General features: G+C 43.6%; 1 protein-coding gene across 1 annotated transcript in view; it reads left to right on the top strand.

Moving 5' to 3' along the window:
- The window catches only part of REV3L (REV3 like, DNA directed polymerase zeta catalytic subunit), a 253,067-nt gene continuing 231,057 nt past the window's right edge, over positions 1-22,010 (top strand). The window contains exon 1 of the mRNA XM_048844767.2: positions 1-453. Coding sequence (XP_048700724.2) covers positions 315-453 — 139 coding nt within the window. The 5' untranslated portion in view covers positions 1-314. The remainder of the gene's footprint in view (positions 454-22,010) is intronic.

Genomic DNA, 22,010 nt, shown 5'->3' with positions numbered 1-22,010 from the left:
CCCCAGTGGTTGCGTCCGTGACATCATCATCATGGCAACAACAGCTGGAGCCGAGGAGGCACCGCCGCCAAGGCGTCCGCGCTGCCGAGGGAAGGGACTGCTCTGCCCATGAGGCGCTCGCGGCCGGCCAGGCTCTTCTAGAGCCAGTTCAGGCTGCTCAGCGCGCGCGTGTGTCTGTCTGTCTGTCTGTGTGTGCGCGCGGGCGGGCGGGGAGCGGCGGGAGGGCGGGGGCTGCGCTCGCTGCGGTGGCGGCGGGGGAGCCGTGTGGGCTCCGCGCTCGCTCAGTGCGTGGGTCGCTCTCGGCGGCGGCGAACATGTTCTCAGTGAGGCTCGTGACCGCCGACTACTACATGGGCAGCCCGCTGCCCGGCCTGGACCCCGGCCAGTCCCGCTTCAGAGAGGCCCAGGCCAAGAAGGTGCCCGTGGTGAGAGTCTTCGGCGCCACCCCTGCAGGTAAGGGAACCCCGCCGCCTCTGCGGAGCCCCCGCCGGCGCTAGGCCCCGGGACCAGCCCCTCCCGCCCCGCAGGGCTCGCTTTGTGATTCAGCCCCGGCGTGCTGCGGTGTGTGCCTCACCTGCCGCCGCCGGCCTCGCCCCTCCCCCGCCGGGACCCAGCGGGAGCTGGCGGCTGCTGCTGCTGCGCGGGGTGGTACCTGCCTGGAGCCGGTGGGGACCGCAGGGTCTCTACAGACCGCGGCTCCCTGCGCGGCTGGTGGAGTGGGGGCGCCGAGCGCAGGATCGGGATCTGCAGGTGTGAGGATGAGCAGGGAGGCTTGTGCCCGGGGAGAGTAGGAAATCGCTGCATGCGCGCCGCTCACAGGGGAAGCTGCCCCCGTATAGGCTCGGTTGTAGCTCGTCAACCACAACTAAGCCCAGCTGTAAAAACACTGGATCTGCTCTGCTCCGGACAGAGGGATTTGTACGTAACCCAGGCCGCGAGGTGTTGGGGTTTGCCTCTTTTTAAAGAAAGAGACGCAGCGTTTGTGTGTGAATGGATAGGAGAAAAAAATTCATACGTGTCTTCGAGGGGGTGAATAGTGAGTTAATTTATAAGTACTGTATCTTTAAACGGCTTCCTAATACAGAGTTCCAAGCGTGGGACTTCTGCAACAAGACTTGTGAAGTAGTTGTTTTTATGTTGCTGTTACGCTAGTATATTGTAAATTGCTCAGACCAATAGGCAATAGTGCTGCACTGCAGAAGGGAACGTCCTAAGCACTAGCCACATGTTGGCCCCTGCGACTTCCTAATGTAGCATCCTCTTTATTATTCATTACCCATTCAGCTATGCTTTTTATCGTTTACATCGATAAGAAGCCAGGCAATTCCAAGGTACGTCCCCAAAATACTAACGTTCTCTTTACCAGTAACATATTTTTCTAAATATGGATAATCTTTATTGCAAGTTTTCAATACACAGTGAATATGAAAAAAGGCCCCCTTTCCATCAGTTGTTACAAATAATAGAGAACATTGAAATGTTCGTGTTGTATGATACTGACCTTGGGAACTAAGGTATTTGTGTGTTTTACAGATGTGTGTGTTATAAGTAGAGTATTTAATGTACACTGTTATCGTTTGGGAGGGCAGAACCTGCAGTAAAAGAGCACAATAAAGGTGTCTTTTCCCCCATTAGTATAGTATAGCAATCTTTATTCATATTTAGAATTTCAGTGTTATCTTTTCTGCGCATTCTTCAGGTGCAGAGAAAGGTAAAGTAATTGAAGCAGATGCAAACTGATGCACCTAAAGCTTAAATTTTTAAAGTAGATAGGTTGTTAACACAAAAATAAACTGATATAAAATAGCGACGCCTCTTTTGTTGTAATTTCCATTTTGCATACATTCAGTGCTTCATATTTCTCCCCGTAACAAAATCTGTTAAGTGCTGTTTCAATAGTTTTCAAATACATATGATAGAGGGAAACTTCTTTGAGAAAGTAATTATGTAATCCTATGAGTAATTGTTTCACTATTCATAAATTTAGAGCCTGAGGTTGTCTGGAAGGAACAGGCTTACTATTTTTTTAAATGCATAAGAGAAGACTGATATAGTTTCTTTAAGAAGATGTTGAGAATCTGCTATATCAGGAGTATGGCCTGGGAAGTAAACCGCAGAGTACTTCACTTTGTCCAGTGACTCAGAGCATACTGAGAAATCCTTTTGCTTCCCTGACATAAACTTTATTATGTGTTTGCACAGCAGAACTGTTTCTAATTTAGCTTGGTTAATGGTGACTTTCTTCTGGGTTCTGCAGAGGAAGGGTGCTTTAATTATCTGTTATTTCCATGTTACTTTTTAGCACAAAGAGTGGCTTGCCTTATTTTTCTTTTTCATTCTTTTAATAATGTTTGCTGATAAGACTTCAGAAATACATTTGGTAGTTCTGCTTGTCTTTAAATGGTAAAAACAGATGGAATTCAGGTTCTTTTAATTAAGTGTTTTTGGAAGTAGGCAATTATTAGTACCTCACTGTCCATGTTAATATATTTAAATGACTTGGCATAGTAAACTCTGCAACTATTTACAGTGGAACTATCATGAAATGTGATTTTATTTAATCTTTTAGAAATATATTGACTTTTTTAAACGGGAGAAAATTCTGTTTTAAAGTTGACTAATGTATTGGCTGTATGTGATTCAGAATCAGTAAACTGACTTCTATTCTGGTGTCTAAGTAAGGTCCTGTGTAAATCATGATTTCATAGATCTATGGAAATTGTGAAATTAGCCCAATTACTGCAATTTTTCCCCCCTCCCCCCCCAGCAGGGAGGTAGAACCATCTCACTGAGGCTGTTCATGGTGGTGGTGATGGGGGTGAGGGTGTAGGGGAAGGTTAGTGGGCCAGCTCTGACCCAAGCCACCACTGCTGCTTCCTGTCCAGCCGGGAGGAGTGGGGAGGGGAGAGGTAGCAATGACAATGTGGCAATTAGGAGCCTGGGCCCAGCTCGTTTCTCAGAGGCCCACATAGGCCTGTGGGAGACACTGTAGCACTGGCTGGTGAGGAGTTGGAAGTGGGTTCCATCCCTCATGCCTCAGTCCCCTCACAGACCTTGCGTTCCATGCAGTGGTGGCTTTTTGCAGGGGATGGATCTCAGTCTCAGCTCCTTGCCAGCTGGTGCTTCAGTATCTCCCACCGGCTGTGAGGGCTGCTGTGGGGGCAAGCCAGGGCTGCCAGTTGCCTTGTTGTCAGTACGGCTCCCCTCTCTCTGCTGGCTGGACACAAAACAGCAGTAGAGGCCTGGGCTGGAGCTGAGTATGGAACAAGCTGATCCCTGATCCCTGCCCTGGGTCAGGTTGGGCTAGACTGGCTTGTGCCATGTGGTTCATTTGCTCACTGAGTTGACTCTGTTTGCTCATTCAGGTGGCTTTTGTCACTCTCCCCATTGGTGAGACACCCCTCCCCCACATCAACTCCATGGAATAGGACTGCACCACCACATCCCTCTGAGATGGGACTAGTCTGCTAACCCTCCGTGAGCCACTGCAGGCTCAGTGATGCCTGCTTTTGCCTCTGTACTGTTGAAAAAATTGTAGAAGTTTGGGGGAGAGACTTGGCGGCCATGCATATCCAGTGAAATTTGAACATTTACCCATGATGTTAGCATGGATTTAAAAAAAAATCTGTGTTTTTTCTGATGGCCTTATGAGATAGTGGCTACAGCTCAAGTCTGAAGTAACGGTAATGCTTGGGTTTTTTTTTTATAAGCTTGCATGAAGGAAATCAGCCCTTCTAATTAAGGTAAATGAGTATTCTTGCCAGCCAGGTAGAAAAAGTGCCAAGTTGCAACACTGTGCATAGAACCTAGCCACTATGCTTGTATAGACAGCTTGCACCTTTGGTTTGGTTGTCTCTACGTTAATCTTAGTATGTTTAAAACGAAACTACCATACTGTGCAGCTAATTAAGAGACTTGGGTTCAAAAGGGGCTCCAAGGCCCACCTGGTGAGCCAGTGGAGATTAAGCCATTTTCATATACCAATCAATCAATCATTTAGATTCTAGAAGTTGGAGTCCTAGCAGCACCACATTTTGCATCTTCTAGAAGCTGTGGGTGTTGGCGGGATCTGGCTGTATGCCCGTCTCTTCTGATGGGAGATAGTGTTCAAACAGCCAGATGAGTGAGGAGGGAATTCTGTATTGCTGTACTTTGTTTCATTCATAGTTGTGTATCATGAATTGATCATTTTGCCAGCCATCTCACAAACTATAATATATATATAAATAGGGGCAAATTGCTTATAGAGGTAAAAAAGTTTGTGCCCATAAACACATTCTGGTAAAAAGTACTGCCCCTTTACCCGCTTTTAAAAATGGATTAGTGCGTCCATTGCTGTGGCTATTTGAAGGGTAAAACTTGAGCTCGTTATCTCTGAGTGGACATGGTAATCTTTTTGGGTCCTGTGATGTGGTGGACTGGGTCCAAATGCCTCCTGCTGGAGGCCTCAGGGTCTAGCCACACCCATCCCTGAAAGAAGCAGTGGAGAGGTCCTCCAAGCAGGCTAGAGTGGCTGCAGAGGAAGCAGAAAATCAGAGCAGCTACAGGTAGCAGCCAGTGAGGGCCCAGCAGGCTCATATAAAAGGAGCTGAAAGGGCCTGGAGAGATCAGTCTGCTAGCAGGGACTGGGGGAGCAAGAGGTGCCCTTAGCTGGCTGGAAGGGCTAAGGCATGTAGTTGCTGGCAGGAACCAGGGTAGTGAGGGAATAGCTTCTGGCTTGCTGCCAGGACTCACTGAAGACAGGCCTAGGGAACAGACTGTTTGTGGAACCGTTACCCCCTCTGCCCCCAGAAAGAGGCTGGTCTAGATTGGCCCAGCTGGAGAGCTGGGGTCAGAGGACTAAAGGGCAAGTGAAGAGCCCTGAGGGAGGAAGCCCTGGTGGTGGTGCTCCACCTCAGGGCAGGAACCTCTACATGCAGGCTGGCCAATGAGGATATTTAGGGGCCCTGTTGGTCAGACTGAGGACTGGAGCCCAGGAAGGGCTACAGGGACAGTGTAGGTGGCTCACCCTGAGGACTGAGTCCCTGAAAATCTGGCGAGGGATCCATTGGCCGGAGAGGGGCGCTCACAAGAAGTGACGTGCTGGCTGATGCTTCCCGTAGCTCCCATTGGCCAGGAACAGCGAACCACAGCCACTGGGAGCTGCAAGCGGCAGTGCCTGCGGACGGTCAATATAAACAAACTGTCTTGCAGCGCACCAGCGGATTATCCTGACAGGCCGCAGATTGCCCATCACTGTCCTAAAGCGAGAGATGATCGGTACGAGTCTACTCCTTCTGCTTGCTGCAGCCAGGAGGTTTTGGGTATCCCATTTCCAAGCCTCTGTCTGTCCTTTCAGTCTTCCACCATGAGTAACTCTAATGCCTGCCTCTTTCTGAATAAGCCTGAAATGGATGTAATCCATGACGTTTCACTGCTGTCTAGAGAATGAATAGTGGCACAGAAGCAGGCCGGAGTCTTTTTAATCTTATTCTTCTGATGCTTGGGGAAACTGAGTAACAGTAGAGATAGTGAGTCTGTCTGTAGACTTGGAAAGATGCTGCTGCATCTGTTACATGTTTAACTTTTAAAAAGGTATCTCTGCAACTGTAAGAGCTAGTAAATGAAAGCTTGAAATCTACAGAAATTGATGTTAAGGCCCCTTGATTGCCAGGGCAAGTTCCTCTCTCCAGGGGTGAATGGAATTTCTTTAAGGCCTGTTTATAGTTATGAATAACTTGTCATAGATGCATGAGATTTTTGCTATGTTTTCAGATAACTTCTCAATAGTTTAATCTGATTAAAAGAAAAATAATTCTGACTTCATTCTATGAATCTGAAAATGTGGCAGATGCAGTGTTGTCAAGTTATGTTTTGTATCCATGGGCGTTTTTAATAGAACTTATTTCAAAGGATAGAGCTAATTTTTTTAGTATAAAAATATCCAGTAAAATATGAGGACAGTAGAGTGTGTTCCATTGGATTGTATGAGAGTCTAGGGGCTTGCCTACTTGAAGAATTAGAACTCAGTAAACTAGGGTATGGATCCTGATGCATGTTAACAGCTTTGAACAAGTCCCATTTCAAAGAGCACTCTAACAAACTATTGTGCATCAGCAGGGTGCACATGGATAATTAGACCACGGCAGGCTAGCGTGGGGTAGAGTCACACGCTACCTTGTCACAACCTACTTGTTTGTGTAGGCAAGCCCTAGAAGTCAGAAAGTGTATGTTTTGTTCCAGCTCTCATTTAATTGCTCTGTGACCTTGGACAAATCACTTAAACTCCGCATTTCAATTTCCCCTTCTGTGGAGACAGTATACTTTGCCCATCTTTGTAAAGCACTTTGGGATCTGTCTATAAAAAGTGCTCTATAAGTTAGCATTTGGTATAATAGAACATGGATCAACAGATCAGATCTGTTAAATACATACATTATCCCATCCATGTTTCTTTCCTCTTTTCTTACTCCTTTTCTTCTGGCCAGCAATTTTATAAAAGTATTGGGAAAGCCCAAGACATGGTTTTGTTGTTTGAGCCTCCAGAGTGAAATTGGGCAGGAGAGTGGTACAGTTTAAACTTCTGTTTACATTCAGTATTTGGTTTAATTTGTTGGTTCTCAGATTCATTCTTGGCACAATGGTGAGACATGTAAGTATCATGATGGAAAGAAGTAATTTTTAATGCAGTTTGGGGCCCTTGGAATTTCCAGGAGACTTATTGACCACTGAGGGTATAGCTACACAGCACAATAAGCCTAGGCTCTGACTCAGGTTTAAGCCCAAACCCTGCTGCAGTCTGCAGAGAAATTAGTCTGACTTGGACCAGGAACCCTTCCGGACTCAGGCCGGCTGATGCTGATAGGGGGATGGGTCAGAGCTCAAGTCCCACTATGACAGGGATCAAAGCTCAGGCATTTTTCAGTGTGGATGCAGCTCTGGTCTCAGTTGCCAGACTTGGATCTGGAGAGTCAACCAACACTGTCCTCTGGATCTGTCCTTCCCAGCCCTTAATTCCAAAACTTCCCACACGCTTCCCAGGAACAGAAAGCAAGGGCCTGGTTCAGATGCAACTGCTCTGTGTTTAACCCTTCGTTTTCATGCGGGCTGCTCAACTGGAAACACAGTCTATGAGGACGTGCGTTAGCATGGGCTAGCACTAAGAAGTTGTCATGCATCAAGGATGCTGCTGGCTGGCTAGAGGAACATAGATGGATTCTGATTAACCTCTGGTGTGAGGCAAGCAAGGCGTTCAACTTCTGAAAAAGCATAAGAAATTATGTCTACAAAATTATATCTGAGTGCCTGGTAGCATTGGGATTGACTGGACAACAGAACAATACAGAGAGTAACTCAAGCATCTGAAGACAGAACTGCAAAGTCAACGATGCTAATGGAACTTCTGGGAACTCTCTATTTTCCTGCCTCTTTATGAGGAAATCAATCAAGTACAAGGAACTGTAGCAAGTACTGAGCTTGAGCCCACAGTGGTGCACGACAATCTGCTTGGTAGGGATATTACCCTTACAACCTCTCCGCCCCTATCACAGGCACAGCCAGAGGAGAGAGCCAGCTGTTAAATGAAGGGCAATAAGTGACCCTATTGCTGCTGGTAACTGGGGAGACTATGCTGCTGGAGCAGCTGCAGCACATCCTGGGTCCATATTTGGAAGAGTTGTTTTGTAATGGTCCTGAGGAGCAGTCCACTGCAGATTTGGTATCAGAACAAACGCTGAAGCCGGAGTCTGGTAAGTTTCTGCCACCATTTGTTTCTATTAACATATGGATGGGAGAGATTTTGGCTTATGGGCCTGTTAAGTTATTAACACAAGTTGTGTTTTTCGTGTGCTTCTGTTCATGGTGGAACTCATGCTATTTCCCTAGCGCTTTCCCCCTGACGCTATGTGGGCTTCAAAATGGACACCACAAAAAGAGGAAAAAGTTAAACAAGCAGTTTTCATGAAATCTTTAGTAGTTGCTCAATTATTGTTATATATATGGGTTGGGGTTTTACAATGAACAACCTCACATACCCCGCCTGTGAAATATAGTGCGCCTTATAAATCAGCCACACCTGCACTGTCCTGGACCGCCTGTGAACTGCATTTTTAAAAAGTAGCTATTACGAGTCCAAATTACAGCAGAGGGTGGCGGTCTGTCTGTGTTGAGTCCCCATTGTCAGTAGCGAGTTGGGTCTGTGTGTGGATGCAGGGTGCTTGTAAGGAGGCTGTACTGTGTTTCCATGTTAAATCAGCATCTTGTTGATTTTTACAGCAAATTGTCACCCATCGCTGGCTGGTGATGAACGCAAAATTCTCAGAGTAAGAACTCCATACAGTCTGCTATGCTCTGGGGCAGGGCATACTTATTAGGACTGCCTCTGTAATTCACAAGCTTCCTCCATTCTGAGATGTGCTGGTTGGTCACTAGGTGCCTGAATATCTCCTTAGCGTACAAAGGTGGCTGTTCTCCATTGGCCTAGAACAGAAGTTCACATTTCCCCTCGGGTACCTCCAGAATATCAGTGTTCTCCAGAGCTTACCCTTCTTGACAGGATTGAAAAACTGTGGATGGTAACTAGACCACGCATAAGGCTCCTCCCTACCTCCACCTTGAGAAAACGAAAGGATATAAAAATAATTTCAAATGATTTTTTTTATGAGAGTCTTACCATGATGTGTGATGGTTTTCAGTGCTGCTCCAAAGGATATCTGAAGTCAACAGTGTTTTCTCTGTGAATACACCCCATTAATAAAAAGTGTTATCCTTTGACCTTAAATTAAAGCAGTCCCTTTCACAGGGCTGGAAATGTAACTTTTGTCGTGCTCAGACAATAATGTACTCTGTCATTCTCTTTTCAAGGCCCTTCCACCTCCACAGGGCAAACACATGGCACCAGGAACCTGGGAGTTCGGACCAATCTACCCTGAGCAAAGAGAGCGTCTGGAATAGGCTGATGAGAGAGCAGCTAGATAAAACTAATTGTGAGAGAGAGTTCCAGAAGAACTAAAAGGAGTGTCAAATAGATAAGATGCACAAAGGGTGGAAAGAGAGACAGAATCTGTACAGCATGAGAAGAAATTGGCGGACATATTCTTGAGGGAGTAAGAAAGAGCATCAGAAAGAGCTTTTTGAGTGATTACTTTAAGCCCATGGCTACGAGGCTCTAGTGCCATCGTCATCTCTTGCTCTACAGCCTGCAGAGTATGCATTCTTTGGACAATTCAGGAAGTGGCTGGGCCAGGTCACAGGCAATGAACTCTAGTACATGGAATGAACGAATGTATCCTGTGCATTCACTTACTCCTGTCCAGTTATGGCCTGCATGAGCAAAACACACCAGAAAGGCAAAGCAGAACAGAGGAATGGGATACCCGGCAATAATTGGTTATGTCATTTGGGAACATGGACCGCTGACTTGGCACCGAGTTTGTTTATTGTGCTGCATGCTTTGATGACAGCTGGTTTGACTTTCTGGTTCTTATAGTGGCCTCTAAATACATGTGTAAAATAGCGTTGAATTTGTGCACAAGGCTACAATAACAAATTTTATTATATGTAATGATATAAGGGGAAGGCTTTTCCAGAGATTTCAGTGGGAGCTGAATCAGGCAGTATATAGTCTAATCTTTTTCTTCTTTTATTTATTTGTATACTAGTGTACCTAAGAGCCCTTGTCAGGAACCAGGCACCCATTATGCGAGGTGGTGTATAAACATATAATAATCAGATGGTCCCTTCCCCAAGGAGCTTACAATCTAAGTATAAGATAAGAGATGATAGATGGATACAGCCAGACAGAGGAGTACAAGGAAACAATGAGACCGTATCGGTCAGAATGGTAGGCAGTAATCTCTGCACACCACATCCCAACTGTTGTTAAGCTTTTTGTAAGCAGCACAGCAAAAGAAGGGTTTGAAGGCGCATAATGCGGTACCTTTGTGGATTTCACCTCCCAAGTGTGAGAGGCAACAAGGGAGAAAGCATAAAGGTGCTTGTTTGAAAATTTAATAAGCGCATGATGGAGGCTTCAATCAGTGGGTTGATCAGAGGCAAGTATTGGCAGCTCAGTAGCGAATGAGCGACAATAGGAAGGGTGTTGGATTGACCATGAAGGGCCTTGAAAGTTAACACAAGTATCATACGTTTGATGTGATCCAGAAGGGGGACTCAGTGGAGGGATTCAAAGAGAGGGTGATGTGGTCAAAACAACAGCCTAGCAAAATGATCTTTGCAGCAGCATTCTGTAAGGATATGAGTGGGTTAAGATTGCCTTTGTCGAGGCCATATAGAAGAATACTATGGTAACTGAGATGTGAGATGAGAGTTTGGACAAAAGTTTTAGCTAAGTGGATGGATAAGAAAGTCATATCTTAGAGATTTACGCAGAAAGAATCAGTGGGATTTAGATATAGACAGGACAAGAGGATCTATGCTCAGAAAATTCCACCGCTTTACCACACACCAGTGTAACTAAACAAGTGATTCAATGCAACCTGATTTGATGTCCTAACCACAGTATTTCATGCAGGAGTTGCAGAGCCTGTGGATAGTTGCATCTAACCTAAAATAGCTAGCATTACTCTCTGGAGCAGGTATGTAATGCAAGTTTTCCAAACAGTGGCTCCAGACAGTTTGCCCTATACACTGGGATATGGAGTCTTTCACTTCTAGGTCATTGTTTCAAATCCAAGTCAGTAGAAAGCAAAAATAATTTTTCTTAGTTAACTCTTTAGTGGCACATGTGAAATGAATTGAATTTTTTAGTTTGATTTTCTATTGGGCAGGTTTTCACACTATAGAAACCACTAAGGATCAAATGGACAATGGAAACTGAACTACCCTCGCTTGCAAAGGTGGTCCCTTCCAGAACAGCGTGGTACAAAAAATTTTAGCAAGACATTGGGAAGCTTTTTTTGTTGCTGCCTATGCTGGCTCTGTTCTGTGGACAGAGAGGTCATTTTCCAGGATTATCAATGTGGCACCTTTTGAAATTTTTAAAAAGTTACAACTGTTTTTAAGGCCAGGTGATTTACATCGGTAGCCTCCCACTACAATTGTCCTTCCTTTCAGATTCTTACATGGATCAGTATTCAGTTATCATCCATTATGAGGCAGGTAGCTGTGGGGAATTCACACTGCTTATAGACAACCCACTTTTATTTTGCTATCAGTGCTTCGTGAGAAGAGATTTTAGTCTTTCCTTGAATGGAAATAAAATGAAAAAAAATATAAAAAGTACTTGACATTTATATGAAGTCCTCTTTTTTGTTTGAGTGACCTTTATAGAGATGGTTGATACTCAGTTGTACTTTCAGCACCATAGTGACAACAATCAAGCATTAAATTACACAGTCCTTCTCCAGTAGTTTTCACTAGGGGTTTGGCCATTAACTAGGGTTGGTAGGTGCCCAGTTTTTGACTGGAACGCCTGGTCGAAAAGGGACCCTGGCGGCTCTGGTCGGCACCACCGACTGGGCCGTTAAAAGTCCGGTCGGCGGCGCAGTGGGGTCCCGGTGCTAAGGCAGACTCTGAGCCTGCCCTAGCTTCACGCATCTCCCAGAAGTGGCCACCACCTAAACACCTGGGCAGCAAGGGAGGCTCCATGCTCTGCCCCCGCCCCGAGGGCTCCGCAACCAATGGGAGGAGTGCTTGGAGGTGCTGCGCGCGGAGCCTCCCTGGCCACCCAGGCATGTAGGGGCTGCAGGGACCTGGTGGTCGCTTCCCTGGAGCCGTGGTAAACACCACCAGGATCCCGCATCCCAGGGCTCTGCCCCAGTCTGGAGTCCCCTCCCTCACCCAAACTCCCTCATGGAGCCTGCACCACCAAAACTCCCTGTCCGAGCCCGCTCCTACACCCCAAACGCCTCATCCCCAGTCCCACCCCAGAGCCCACACCCTCAGCTGGAGCCCACACAACCTCCCCGTATGCCTGCCCCAGCCCAGAGCCCCCTCCTGCACCTCAAAGCCCTTATCCCCGCCCCAGAGCCCACACCCCCAGCTGGAGCCCGCACCTCTGCCCCAGCCCCATGAAAGTGAAGGAGGGGAAGAGGGAGGGGGAGTGTGGGGGATGGAGTAAGTGTGGGCAGAGCCTTTGAGAAGGAGCAGGGCAGGAGTGTTTGGTTTTTTGCGATTTAGAAAGTTGTCAACCCTACCATTAACTACAATGGGAACAGGATTCATCCTACAATTAATATTCCTTCATCACAAGGGTGCTTCTACTCAGGTTCATTTGCTTATTCCCTTGTCCCCTTTCACTCCTCCTAGACTTATTGTAGAACTCTTTCTTAGTGGTTTGGTCAAAACTCTAGGCAAGGGGAGGGGGAAAAAAAGAGTAGTGTCTTCAATCTCATGGCTTTATGTTGGGGGTGGGCCACACTTTTAATATTTTTTTTTTTTTTACTAAAGGTGCTTCCTGTCTGAAAGGACTCCAAGAAGAGCTCATCCTTGTCCACCTGATTACAGCCAAAGTCAAGTACTAGGGTTTCCATCAGGATACTGTTTCCTTGCACTTAAGTAGGGGCTGCCATAGTATTGGTGAGACCACTTATTTCCCTTAGGAGTTGTGGAGAAAACCTTTGGCCACATCCTACTTATCTTCTCTCTTGGTAGTCTTGTTGACTTTTGTGATGGTTGGCTGGAGGAAGTGTGGCCTAAAGCACAAGACTAGGGCCTTGGCTACACTTGCGAGTTACAGCGCAATAAAGGAGCCCTGGGCACACTAGCTTACTACCCATCTGCACTGGCAAGGCACGTGGAGCACTTTGACTCTGCGGCTACAGCGCTGCTCGTACTCCACCTCTGCGAGTGGAATAACGTTTGCTGCTCCCCCACTGGAGCACCATGGCGCCAGTGGGGATGAGGTGTTGCATTACTGCGCTCTGATCAGCCTCTGGAAACATCCCATAATCCCCTTAAGTCAAGTGGTCACTCTTCTCATTGTTTTGAACTCGCAGTAGGAATGTGGATACTCCCTTTGAAAGCTCAGTTTCTGAGCTTATCTGCTCCGAGACAAAGCAACCCCTACTGTGGAATGCTGTGGGGGGGGGGGGGGGAATCTGCTGCTGTCTGAATTTACAAGACAGAATGCTGATGTGCTCAGCCCCCCCCCCCCCAACCAATCTCTCTCCCCTCATATAAACACAACACACTCCACCCCACCCCATTTGAAAAGCACGTTGCAGCCACTTGCATGCTGGGATAGCTACCACAATGCACTGCTCTCTGTGGCCATTGCAAGAGCTGCTAATGTGGCCACGCAAGTGCACTTGTAGCTGTCAGTGTGGACAGACTGCAGTGCTTTCCCTACTGTGCTCTACGAAGACGGGTTTAACTCAAAGTGCTCTACATCTGCAAGTATAGCCCGTTAGGAAATCTGGGTTCTTTTCTTGGCTCTGCTACCATGTTGAAATCTTTTATTCCTACTACCTCAATTTCTCCATTTTACAGATCATGCCTTATAAATACAAGTGTTTTCATTGAGATTACTTTCCTAAGAAAGACAAGAAGTATCTGATCCTTTGTTTTTAACGCTATTCTAGTCCTGCCCAATTAAGCACAGCTGGCAATAGGCAATTTGTTCACACCATAACTGAAGTTGCTTAGAGTTTAATACACGGATTATAGCAAGGTTTGTATTAAATCATTCACAGTATTCACTGGAAATAAAATATCTGGTATTCAGAGAGTTAAATAGTTAACAGGAATTGATCGTCATAGAATTCATAGATTCATAGATATTTAGGCCAGAAGGGACCATTATGATCATCTAGTCTGACCTCCTGCAGAATGCAGGCCACAGAATTTCACCCACCACTCCTAAAAAAGACCTCACACCTATATCTGTGCTATTGAAGTCCTCAAATTGTAGTTTGAAGACCTCAAGGAGCAGAGAATCCTCCAGCAAGTGACCCGTGCCCCATGCTACAGAGGAAGGCGAAAAACCTCCAGGGCCTTCCAATCTACCCTGGAGGAAAATTCCTTCCTGACCCCAAATATGGCGATCAGCTAAACCCTGAGCATATGGGCAAGATTCATCAGCCAGATACTACAGAAAATTCTTTCCCGGGTAACTTGGATCTTACCCCATCTAAAAACCCATCACAGGCCATTGGGCCTATTTACCATGAACATTTAATTACCAAAACCATGTTATCCCATCATACCATCTCCTCCATAAACTTATCGAGTTTAATCTTAAAGCAAGATAGATCTTTTGCCCCCACTACTTCCCTCGGAAGGCTATTCCAAAACTTCACTGTCAGAGAAGCTAGAAAGTAATTTTTTTAGCACAACTCTACTCCCCCGAAGTCTGTATATTATGGAAGAACTTTCCCTCTACTCATAGGAATAACTTGTCTTGGAAAAAAAACAGGATTATTTTGACACACTATGTGTGAAAACATTTTTAATTAAAGTGCACTATATGACAGGCTTATGGGTGGTATTTCTGGTGGTTACATTTTTTTAAAATGTTATACAAAAAATTACTTTAAACTGGGTTAATAAAGGACTTGTCTACACAAAAACTTAGTTTGCAGCAAACTGGGGTGTAAATCTACCTCACGCTTGCATGCTGTGCACTAAGTGTCTGATCTGGATTCTGCTGCCTCACACCAATAGTTCCCTAATGCATTTGGAGCGACTCCTGTTTCAACGGCCAGTAGATCAAAGCCACTGGTGCACATCATCAACGTCCACATGGACGCTTAGCATGTGGCAAGCTAATGTACAGTAGATTTGCACTCCAATTTGCTATGAACTAAATGTTCATATAGGCAAGCCTAGAGAATGACACTAAAAAAAATTCAGATAGGTAGAAATATCACTGCTTACCAAAAATGTTTAAACTAGCGACTAACTCTACAACAATGATTTCTAATCTGTTTGAACCACAAATTACCACATAAAAACATCAGCTATACAAGCAAATACCTGCCATTTCCCAGTCTGCTCTAATCCACAAGGGAGTGTTGCCAGTTTCAAACATTTGTTTCGTAGCTTTGAAATCGGACAAATTCAGTTCAATGGGAATTTAGTATTTGATGTCACTGGAAGCAGGATTGGCCCTTAATTTAGAAAGGAGGAGCCCAGAGTAACAATTACAAAATCTTGAAGTGTTTGGGAAATGCTGCTCTGGAGTAGTACTGTTCTGGGGATAAAAGAGAGGAAAGTTCACACTACTACTATATACACGATAATTTGAGCTGGTTATGCTCTCAAATATAGCATGAATATATAAAGGTAATCAATCTCAAAATACTTGAATCTGTATGCTCTGCATCTTTTTAGGGTGGATTAGACTCAGTACAAACACAAACAACATTACAAATATAGCCATAATTTGACTCTTATAAATCAAATAGTTTGTGTAAGAAATGTAGTTTTAAAACTCTACAATATTTTCCTGACTTAAAAAAAAATAGCATATGTTGTGAATAAAATAATTTAACTTGCCACAGTAATTTGATCCATTCTTTTTACTAATGTATGATTTGGAAATAAATTTGTGGACTCGCATTTTCCAGACAAGCTTTAAAAATGGTATTTTTCTAACAGTCTGATTCTATAGTTTTTGTTTAATTTCTGTTACAAAAATGCAACCTACTCTAAACTTTTAAGTAGAAAATACTTAATTCCTATGTAAAGATGACCCTAGTGTATTTAGTATTGCAGCTATGTTGGTCCCAGAATATTGGACACAAGGTGGTGAGGTAATATTTGATTAGACCAACTTCTGTTGGTGAAAGAGACAAGCTTTCAAGCTACAAGTAGCTCCTCTTCAGTAAAAGATATTATCTCACCTATCTTGTCTACCTATTGTATTTAAAAGTTGAATTTCTAAATCTTGAATATAATGTTTAAAAAAAAAAAAGGTGCAGGTTGGATGAGGAGGGAGGAATAGGATCTCTGAAGCATTTACAACTACATATGCTGGTAGCCAGAATTTTGATGAGCTGGTGCCAAGAGTTGGAAGCCTAATAAAAGAAACAAATGATTTTTCATCTGTATTATTATTGATTTTTATTACAGTATTGCCATGGGACCCAGTGAGAATTGGGCCCCATTGTTTTAGGTACTGTTAAGAGAGTAGTAGACAGTAGCTGCTGCAAAGAAGTTACAACTTAAATAGACAAGGCAGAAAAAGGATAGAAGAAAGGGATGCAACAAATAAGCAGAGTGAACAAAGTGATGGCCTCTAAACATCATGTTTTCTCTGAGATTTTTTGGATGGGATTTTGTTAGGAGAGGATTTGTTAGGAGAGGATTTGCTTAAAGACAAAGGAAGGGAGATGACATATTGAAAGGAGGGGGTTCATAAAGGGAACCAGGCATGGGAAATGGGGGAGAAAAGGAGCATATAAGGCATGTAGTGTGAGACTGAAGTGAAGAGACTGGGGAATAGAGTTGGAACCAATAGCCAGTTAGCCCAGGACCGAATGTTGCGAGTCAGAACTATAGAAACCACTGACTTTGTCATTGTCCAGTGGTTCCTGCAGCTGTACCAGTTGAGGTAGTTGTGTCCTTTCCTTCTGGCTTCTGTTTTTTTTGTCTACTTCCCTGGAAGTAGACTTTTTTTGACTCTTCCCTGGAATTCCCGCACGCCTCCCCCCCCCCCCCCCATGACTTGGGAAAGGGAAGGGTCCACATAGGTCATAGTTAAGGCTACATTTATGTCACAGAGGTCATGGAAGTCACAGAATCCATGACTTCCAGAGACCTCCATGACATTCTCTGCTGCTTCAGCCACAGGGGCTGCAGGACTCTGGAGCTGGCAGCCAGTGGGGCCCTGGCAGGGTTCCAGCAACAGGTGACAGGGTTCCAGCGATGGGCGACAGCCTCGCATGTGGGGAGGGGAAGAGGGACGCCTCGAGTGAGTGACTGGGGTTGTCCTGTTTTCTCTTTGGGAGTGGATGAAGGGGGAACCCACAGCTCCCAGCCCCCACGGTGGCAGGGGAAACCATGGAGCCACTGCAGCAAAAGTCACAGACAGGTCACGGGTTCTGTGAATTTTTGTTTATTGCCTATGACCTGTCTGTGACTTTTACTAAAAATAACCATGACAAAATCTTAGCCTTAGTCATGGTGTCCCCTGTTGGGGTAGAGGGTTTGTCAGTTTTCCCCTTTTCAGTGCCCAGAACTATGCAATGGTGAGAACTCTGGGAAAACTGCAGTCTTCTCTCAAATACTCTGCAGTTCATGGCTTTGATCTGGCAAGTCCTTATTCATGTGCATAACTTTATGTGAATGAGTGAGTGGAGGATCAGGACCATAAAACTATATATATGGGGAACTCAAAATCTTGTAGTGCCCAGTATTTAGTAACTCCATTGTATCAATAAAGACAGAAGAGAAACATCCATATTTCAAGGTTGTATGCCAGACAAAGCACTACTTTGGGGGAGAGGAAAGGAGGATGGAGTCCAAGGCCTACTGTAGTTCATGCCTAAAGTAGCAATAGGTGTGAGACTTTTGCATTGCAACCCAGGTTATCTGCACCAAAGGAAAGGTGCTCTCCTGAGGATGCAATCACTCCTTCAGAGACTGGGTTGTATGTCAGTCATAAATCTGCCTCAGTTCCAATCCCTCTCATTAATAATCTCCCGCAGATTTTATCTAAGCCTGAGCCATATAGAAAACTTAGGTACACAACTATTTCTATCGCTTTCTTCAAATAAAGAAAAGGAGTATTTGTGGCACCTTAGAGACTAACATTTATTTGAGCATAAGCTTTCGTGAGCTACAGCTCACTTCATCGGATTTGAAGTGAGCTGTAGCTCACGAAAGCTCATGCTCAAATAAATTGGTTAGTCTCTAAGGTGCCACAAGTACTCCTTTTCTTTTTGCGAATACAGGCTAACACGGCTGCTACTCTGAAACCTGTCATTACTCCAAATAGTAGTCTCTGATGTTTTCCCAGTTTTATTCTCCCCCATGTAAACCTGCTGGCAACGAAACTTTTAATTTGATCCTACTCCTGATAAATCCGTTAATTTCATTATGCAATTGAATTCTCTAGTTTCTAAAGGGTGAATGATAACATTGCTCATCTTTATCTCCTAATGTTTAAGGATTTGGTATTTTGGAAGTAGGGCACATGCTGTGAATAAACATGTGAAAGATAAAGTTGTGGAGCTATAACATGGATGGAAATAGAACAGAGGCTGAGAGTAAAGTCACAGAGTGAATCTCTAAGACTGTAACTTGGGTTTTTCTCATAACACATGATCCACTGACTGGCAATGGCTCACAGATGCGAGGAGAAAGTAGCTCATGTGTTATGGTAATACACTGACAGGAGTTAGGTAAATCCCACAATTGGTGTACAGTATTTTAAAATACAATAATCTAACAATTAGGCTCTATAATGACCCAAAGAATAGTCCTGTTCTTCTCATGTACTACCAGTATCACAGGAGTCTAGTGAATGTTTTTAGCACTGTAGCAGTTAACCTTATCTGCAGCACTCAGCAAAGCTAGGGCTAACATTTTCAAATGCTGCCTGTTTTCCTAGTTTAGATGAGATCTGAGTGAGCGGTGTAGTGTAGCACATATCACATTCCCCTTTAAACAACAAAATGAAAAAAACAAATTCTACCTTTGTTGTTGTTTTATGCACACCCTTCAAGGAGAGGACTTATTTCAGAATAAGTAGTGTTTTAAGGAAGGACTTAAGCAGGAGAGGGTAAAGCGCTGATGGACACTGGGTCCGGGGTGGAGGGGCCTTCAGTATAGGGGCCCTGTGGTTGTCTTATGGCTTCCTTTCCAATATCTATTGTCTAGTTGTTTATAATTTTCTCAAACTCCTCTTGTTCTGAAACTTTGCAAGTTTGGTCTCAGCCCAAAGGTAACTTTTTCCAGTAAAAATGTTTGTCATCTGAGTTAACAAAATGTGCATGCAGAAATATTTTTCCCTTGTGTTCTGACTGGGACTGTTGCACTTGTGAACTCAGTGGCTATAGGTAGAAACTTGGAAATTGGCTGCTTTTTAGTCCCCTTTGAGAGTCTTAAAAATAAGCCAAGCAACATTGAAGAAGTTTTTAAAGCTATGAATGCTTGAAGTCTGCCTTTTGGCACCTAAAGATTTTCATTTTACTCCCCCCTCCTCCCAGGGTAATTTGAAAGTAGAGTGGTATAAATATTGGCTGCACTCAAAACTACTTTGTTTTATCAGCAACCTTAAACTAAAATCCTGATCCTGCAATTGAACCTGTGTGGGGACCCTTAAGGTAAATCAAAACCTATATCATTTATAAGATTTACAGACCAGTAATGACTTATTTTTTCCTTTATATTTTAAAACAATATTTTTAATGTATTGTTTTATGGTGTTCATTAGTATACAGTACAGTATTTGCAGCATAGCAAAGTTAATGCTGTAGGGAAAACTGTTCAGAGTTTTCTGGCCTCTGAGTTGGATTTCTCAACAATAACCCTTTCAAAATGTTTAATACATTGGAAGTATATTCGGAATTGCATTTTGGTGGTATGCACAGGACAGGTTTATTCTGTTAATGTTGCTGCATCAGATAGATTAAATGGCTATTTCTGCTGCATGTCAGATATGTTGCCTTCGCTGAACTAAGTAAGAATTGAGACTTTTCTAAACTTTGATATCTGGTTGGGGTTTTTTTGTTTTTGTTTGGAGGTAGAATCGTATTGTTCCCTCCAAATCATTGGGTTACCCTTGTTAATAAAATCTTTTAATCATACCTTAAGATTGAAAATCCTAAAGCATAGCTGAGGTTTTGGCTTCATTAGAGCTGGTTAACCATTGTAAATAGTAACTAAATATTTGTTTTTATATACTTTTAAATGTACATTTAATTTCTGGCATAAATCTTTATAGAAGTGTCCTATTTCCTTAAAAGGGGAAATGTGAAGAAAGATCATTTGTACTGCATAATTGTTATGCTGAAGATTCATTACAGCAAATCAGACACACAAGGAATGATGTGCAGTGCATTTTCTGGAACTTCAGGAGATTTTTCACAAGTTTAGTACATAATTTTGGCCTTGAAAATATATGGTGTTATATTACTGTCAAAAGCTACAGATCTCCTTCACTAGGGTATAACTGTATTTAGCCAACCATGCTTGTTCACATGGATACATGACTAGGCAGACAATGAAATATTCTATTACTTTTAGTTAGGTTAATATCAGGAAGAAGGGCTGCATACTTCCGTATTAATAATTGAGAGATCAAATCTAGGTGCAAGTGCTGACATCCTTGATGAACTGCCTGACTTGGAACTGTGATCTGAAAATCAATGGGTATTAATAAGATTTTTTAATTTTTTTTAAGAAAAGAGCTGTATCTGGTGGTCTCATAACTTTAAGATAAGAGATATTTTGTGGGTTGTCCAAAGAACTCTGCATATAAAAGAGATGGGGAGTCACTGATTTTGATATGCTAAATGGTGTAGTTTCCAGAAAACTTAATTCAGATACACATATTTGAACAAATTTTAAAAGTGAACTATTCTGAGACATTTTATGCATTGAAGCAGTGTTTGTAGTTAATATCTTGAAGGACTATTCGCATGTCTATGCTACAGCTGCTACTGCAGCACAGCTATGGGACTGCAGCTGTGCTACTCTAGTGCAATAATATAGATAGATGCATTCTACATCAATGAAAGGAGTTTTTCTATCGATGTAGATATTCAACCCTCCAAAAGGTGGTAGCTAGGTTGACAGAAGAATTCTTCTGTTGGCCTAGTTGCATCTAAATGAGGAGTTAGGTCAACCTTACTATGGCTCTCTGGGTTCGAAAATTTTCACAGCCCTGAGCATCGTGGCTAGATTGATCTAATTTTTAAGTGTAGACCAGGCCTGTGTGTGAAATCCTGACCGCATTTCAATGAGATGGGCCAGGATTTCACCCAAGTCTTCGTACATGTTTGTTTTCATGCTGTCTGGAGTGGTTCACAACCGTGAGTGCCAACCTCAGGGCAGACGCTCCAAACTGGTGGTATTTTCTATAATTAGCTTTCACCAACCCAGTAACAAATGTGAACTCCTGAAGTACTATAACAGTCTTACCATGGTGTCACAGACAGTCCCCTTGGACAGTCCAGTCTGTCTATCCAGGCAAGCTGGACTTAGTGATAAATGGTCACTTACATCAAATATCACAAAATATTCAGGTTATTCCCCATCCCAAGAGATGAGTCCCTTACCCCAGATCAATTTGTACCTTAGATCTCACACCATAGACAATGCTTGTAGCCAATCCTATAGAAAACTAACTAAGGATTTATTAACTAGGGAAAAGAAATGAGTTATTTACAGTTAAAGCAGGGAACACATACACACACATGAGTTACAGTCTATAGTTTCAAAAGATGACAGAGTTGTAGTAATCTGTCAGCACTGACAGATTGACCCTGGGGATCTCTGCTTTTGTTTCCTAGCTCCAGCCCTGTGAGGGTCAAAACAACAAAGAGTTGAAGAATTTTCATGTCAGCTATCTTTATTTCCTCCTTCCAGAATTCAGGCTGGTGGAACAAGCTTCCTTGTCCATAGAACCTTCACGGGTGTCAGAGGGCCATTAGCCCAGTCTTTATATTGTGATGCTTCACAATGGCCCACTTAGTTTTGATAGTTGTCCTTGTCCTTGACATCCTCCTGCCTGAGTTTATAAGTTCAGAGCAGGCATTTTTACAGCAAAGCAAAATTTACTTATAATCCCCTGCTATAAGGTAACATGTAAGACATTATAAGTAAGATTAATGCATGCAGCAATTTACAAGCCTTTTATAGAATCTAAACACATCCTTACAAGTTTAACACCTATCTTTAACAATACTAACATACAGATGAGCTGGTCTGTTTTCCAGCTATGAATTTGTCAGTGCTCAACTGACGCCTACAGCCTTGGCAAGAGCTGGCACCTAGTTTACCATATTTTTATATCACCAAAAACAATGGGCTCTGATCTATATGGGGTCTCTGTGCGTTCCCACAATATAGATTTTCTTTTAAAAGTAACATATTTTCATAACTCCCCAAAATACTGTGCTTGG

This window comes from Caretta caretta, chromosome 3 (assembly GCF_965140235.1).
Source record: "Caretta caretta isolate rCarCar2 chromosome 3, rCarCar1.hap1, whole genome shotgun sequence".
In the NCBI taxonomy this organism is placed as follows: Eukaryota; Metazoa; Chordata; order Testudines; family Cheloniidae; genus Caretta; species Caretta caretta.
Note: the sequence above shows the minus strand (reverse complement) of the source record. Positions and strands in the feature narration are given on the sequence as shown.